The 5,221-nt window shown below is 42.5% G+C and overlaps 2 protein-coding genes across 4 annotated transcripts in view; one reads left to right on the top strand and one right to left on the bottom strand.

Annotated features, from left to right (window-relative positions):
* The window catches only part of LOC108508465 (gastrokine-1-like), a 32,386-nt gene extending 27,520 nt beyond the window's left edge, over nucleotides 1-4,866 (bottom strand). For both annotated transcript variants that reach the window (XM_017837271.1, XM_017837270.1), the window contains exon 1: nucleotides 4,855-4,866. The gene's annotated coding sequence lies outside the window, so the exon portion shown is untranslated. The remainder of the gene's footprint in view (nucleotides 1-4,854) is intronic.
* GKN2 (gastrokine 2) overlaps nucleotides 1-5,221 on the top strand; it is a 34,730-nt gene that overhangs the window by 21,054 nt on the left and 8,455 nt on the right. For both annotated transcript variants that reach the window (XM_017837267.1, XM_017837269.1), the window contains one exon: nucleotides 4,973-5,092. In XM_017837267.1, the coding sequence (XP_017692756.1) occupies nucleotides 5,090-5,092 (3 nt within the window). In that variant the 5' untranslated portion in view covers nucleotides 4,973-5,089. The remainder of the gene's footprint in view (nucleotides 1-4,972; nucleotides 5,093-5,221) is intronic.

Below are 5,221 nucleotides of genomic sequence, written 5' to 3'. Positions count from 1 at the left end.
GTGACAGTCTGGCCCATGGTGTCCAGGGGCTCAAAAGCCCCCAGAGAGACATTCCCATTGACTCACAATAGGATAAGGGAAGAGGGCTGTGCCTGTGTGATCTCAGGGAAAATGCAGTGTAGAGCTGGAAAAGGAGAGGAGGGTCTCTCCAGAAACCCCAGGCAAGGCAGGCAGGAACTTCTCTTTAAATACTGCAACCCCACAGCTTTTCCTTGGAAGTGCTAAAATATTCTTGGATGCAGTTTTGCTTTGGTTTTAATGTCAGTTGACCCTTAGAGACCCCAAAAGCCTTTTCCTGAACAGACCAGGCTGCTGTGTCCTTTCTTTAGAGAAACTCTGGGCTGTTCCTGAGTGGGTAAAGTGTCTCTTGGAGTAACTCCCATTAAAGGTCAAGGAAAGGGCCCCTGAGCAAGGAGGGAAGGTGAAGATCTGCTGTGTCCCACACAGACTGAGTTACTGATGTTTTAGATGAAGAAACTGCCCAGCCTTTTTGCCTTACTTTTGGCCTAATTTGACTCTTTCAAATTTCCAACTTTAACTGGTTAGGGGATGTTTCTTTGCTTTCTGTGTTAAACCTTTATGAAACATTCTTAAATAATTTCTGTTTTTCAATTCCAGACTGTATTTAATACATTTTTTAATTCTGTCATTTGCTCCTTGATTTCTGGTTTGGTCAGAGAGCAATAGTGCATCTGTCTATTTGCAACTGGCCATATTGCACGACACTGCTTATTTCACCATTTGCTTCTAGTAGTGATGAATAATTGCTCAAGGCAGCATGTGAAATCTCCCTGGGAAATTGTACAGGATGAGGTTTAAATGCCAAAATTGGGATTTTGCAAGAACATTCATTTATCTACTTGTCTTTGGAATTGCTTCATATTTAATTTAAAGAGTTAGTAAAAACGCAGCATAGACCAACATAGGTTGATGATAAATTTTACTGAGACCCAACAGCCTCCACACAGAGCAGAAGAGAGACAGATAAATGACTGAAAGTATGATCAAGAGAAGAATATCGAGGAGAAAAATCTTTCTTATGGGTACACAGTTCTATGAATTTTCTTCCTCAAACTTTGTCAGGAAAAATCACAGTAATAAACAGGCAGTTCATTAATTCTGACATTCAATCATGAAACATGTCGTTCTAAGAAGTTTGATCCTGAGAAGTTTGATCCTCTTAAGAAGTTTGATCCTGAAAGAAAAGGAAAAAGTGATTAGATTTGCACTGAGAAAATAAGAAATTAGCTGAAATGCTTCCAACTAGTTTCAACTAAAAAAATCCAGACTTATGTCAAGAGCTAGAGCCCAGAACCTTCTTGAAAACAGCTGGTCTCCAGGTTGTATGCAGAAGAGTGACAGACCTGCTGCATTTCCTTATGTACGTATTCACTGATGTATAAAAAGTCATAGAATACCACAGGATTTCAATAATTGACTTGCTCACCTTTGCTTGAATCATTTTTGTAGTCTTGTTAACCTGCCCTTGTTTTGGAACACAAAGGCTGTCAGCAGCAGACTCACCAGGAGCTGGGTAAGCCAGGTAAGAGGGAATTCCTCTGCACAAAGCTTGGATGCGTTTTCCATAAGGACTCAAGCTCTGAAGTCTGTTCCTCGAGATGATGAAGCGATTCTCTCTGGGTGGCAGTGGGTGAGGCTGAGATCCCTGAGCATCAAAGAAACAAACCCAGAAAACAGCATTTAAGAAAACCAAGAACAGAGCTCAGAGCCTGGGGATGAAGGGATGGAGAGCAGCTCTGGGGAGAAGGACTTTGGGGGTGCTGGTGGGTGAGAGGCTGGACCTGCCCCATCGATGTGCACTCCCAGCCCTGAGCCCTCCCGTGCCCTTGGCTGGTCCCACAGCGTGGGTAGCATGAGGGGGGTGGTTCTGTCCAGAAGAGGCCACAAAATGATCAGAGGGATAGAGCAGCTCTGCTGTGGGGAAAGGCTGAGACAGTTGGGATTGATCAGCCTAGACAAGAGAAGGCTCCAGGATGACCTAATTGTGGCTTTCCAGGACCTGAAGGGAGCCCACAAGAAACATGGAAAGAGACTATTTACAAGTGCCTGGAGTGCCAGAACAAGGGGGAACGACTTCCCACTGCCAGAGGGCAGGTTAGATGGGATATTGGGAAGGAATTCTTCCCTGTGAGGGTGGTGAGCCCTGGCTACAGCCACAGCCTCAAACAGAGAAGCTGTGGCTGCCCCATCACTGGAAGTGTTCAAGGCCAGGCTGGACAGGAATGGAGGTTATTCATGGGCAATGCAACTTTTGCAAGGACTTTGAGAGAGATTCAACTATAAAGCCAAGAAAATTCTCTTCAGCTCTTGGGGTCTTTTCTCCTTTGCATGAAGGAACAGGCAATTGATTGGCTTTTCACAGGCAATCAATTGGCTTTCACACCACTTTCATCCACCATCCTACCGTGTCTCCTTGAGGTGGTGTAGGAAACCGTTTGCCAAGCCAAAACCTCCTGCTCGTTGAAGCAATGATGCAGGTGTTCTTTGAAAACACTTTAGTTGCAACGTAGCCCTGTTAAAATTAAACAGAAACCCCCTTTTTGTTGCAAACAGAGAAAGAGAAGTGGATTGCTAGAGAGAGGCACTGGTTAAAACAAAGGCTTTGTAGAGTGCAAATAGTCATAGGGAAAGAAAAATATTGGTCCTTTCAATTATATTGTTTCGGTAAATGTGTCATGGAGGCTGTTGCCTCTTCCAGTAATGCCACGTGTGTGATGTGTTCTCCTGCTTAAGGCAGGTGAAGGAATTTGCTACTGGAAAGCTCAATGCACTCACAGTACAGCAGAACCAGTCCCATGGCTGCAGGAGCACATTTTTAAGAATCTCCTCTAAAATCTGGTGAAGTTTTGTTGAAGCTTCAGTGTTTTTCAGAAACCTTCTGTCTATTGTCATTTTTTTGGAGCCATAATGGCAGCTACTTACAGTCTTGAAGTCCCAGACAGTTTTCCAGGCCTCAGAGCCCTCCTTTGGGTCGGTGTCAGAGTGGTTTGAGTTGTCACTGTGGTGCCCATTCTCAATGTTCTGATTTTTGGAAAAGATTAAAGGAGATAAGGATGAAGCTTTGGGGATTCCCAGGAGTGTTTCACTCAATAAAACAATAGCTCTAGTAGACATGTTTTGGGAAATTATTGCTCTTGGAGATCATTTTAAAGGGGAGATAATTTCTGACATCAGAATGAAGACTTGGAAGCCCTTTAGTTTCTAAGCAAGTAAAATAATTCCTTGTTGTTCTTTCCCCACCAGGAGTTTGCAGATACCAGATTACTCACAGTATTCCCCTGGATTTTGTGGTCAGATCATTCATGCTGATATTTATTTCTCTCCACACCACTACTTACAGTGGTTTTGCTCATCTCAGGACAGACTTTCCTGATTTCATATATGGTAACTGTTTTTTTCCCTTGGTACATCAAGCACATTAATATTTCCCTTGGTGTGTAATAATAATAAAAATGTAATTTTTTTCTAAGCAACACACTTAAAAATGCAGCTTCACTCACAGAACTGTGTTTGTCAGAAGCAACAGCTAAAGGCCACTAATTCTTGTGGCAGAAGTGAAGAGCTGTGTGTAGCTCTATCCTTACCTTGTTGGCAAGAGCTGGAGCCAGGAAAACTCCAAGAAGAGAAGCAATCACAATCTGAAATGAGTATTTGAATTCACAACATTTTAACATTGTACTGCTTATCTTGCATCAAGTTATTTGTTGTCTTTAAATAATTTTTACTTCCATTTAACTTTGTACACAGGATCAGCACTTTCTGCAGTGGGATCTGGCTGAAGAGGATTTAAATATGCAGGAGAATTTTTTTTAATGAGTTTCCATGAGATCATCAATGCACAGAAATTGCCCTGAACCAATAGGTTCTAAAACGTGCCCAGCCCCAGTCCAGTAAACTCCGTGGAAAAAGGTGTTCTGAAATAATTTCTTTGAAAGAGTGAGCTTTTCACCTTGAGCTTTTGATCAGACATGGAGCAGATCCATGAAAGATCCAGGAACACCTGTTGTGAAGAGCTGGAACGTGGGTGCCAACTCCAGCTCTGTAGTCAACAGCAATGGAACCTGAGCACCCTCACAGAGATTTCATCCTCCGAATACAGAGCTAATAATCTAAGGGTTAGCACAAGTCTTTCTGTTCAAAGAAATGTGACATTAAATATTTCTATCCTCTTTATAAAGTCAGAGTTTCAGTGACTCATGTGCTTGTTATTGTCCAAACTAGTGCTGGTCTCTTTTGGAGAGATTTAATATTGTTATGAAGATAAATTCTTTTGCGATAACTATTGTTTACAATTATTCTCTTGGAGACAATCCCTTGAATATTGAATCAGTCCCAGATTTCATCTCCTTCAAAGGAGGATTTTGATGAGAAAGATCCAAGTGTGACTCAGAATATTTAACACTAACACTTGGGAATTTATCCTGCACAGTTCCAGGCTGCTGTAAATACCCTGGCACCACCGTCCTGCATGTGGAGTCTCTCATGGTTCTTCTCCTACGCTCTCAGCACAGCTGTGCCCTCACTTTATGGACCTTGACAAGACTGTTGACTTGCCTCTGAGTTGTGAAGGAGAGAATATTGTCCTTTGGACATTCCACGTGCGTGTGGCACCCCTGAGAAAGAGCACTTCTCTCTTTCATGTTTGAGTAGGCAGATGGAGTCACATCCCTGCCAGAAGGGACATTTCACCCATGCAGTCCCCACCCCTCTGGCATTTTCTCTCTGTGATCCTTGCAGAAATCACTAAGAAATCACTTGGTGCCAAGAAAGACTCAAAATCATTTAAACTGTTCAGCCTTAAGAGTTTTATGAGAAAGTGATTTGTCTACTTACAGTGAACTTCATTTTGATGGTAGGCCAGGCAAGGTCTGCTGGTAATTGATGTGTACTCTTAGTTTTTATACATGATACCCCAAAGTTAAATGTGAAAATGGGTTTACCTTATTGGCAGGTGCCCTGTGTTCACAGAAGCATGACGGGGTTCCTGAGGAAGTGCTCTGATAAGAGGAGGCTTTGATAGCAGCCTGATTGAATTCATTGCGTAGAGGGAGATGAAAGAAAACTTGTCATGGTAAGTCCAGAGTATTTAACAGTAACTTTTAAATGGAAAAGAATAATGATCAGAACCAGAGACCAGATTCCCAGTAAACTTGTAATAACACTTTGTGCCTGTGTGGCAAAGGACTCAGCCTGACGTTGT

This window comes from Lepidothrix coronata, unplaced genomic scaffold, assembly GCF_001604755.1.
Source record: "Lepidothrix coronata isolate B3197 unplaced genomic scaffold, Lepidothrix_coronata-1.0 Scaffold301, whole genome shotgun sequence".
NCBI classification, from domain to species: Eukaryota; Metazoa; Chordata; class Aves; order Passeriformes; family Pipridae; genus Lepidothrix; species Lepidothrix coronata.
The sequence above is the reverse complement of the archived record's forward strand: the minus strand, read 5'-3'. Positions and strand labels throughout refer to the sequence as shown.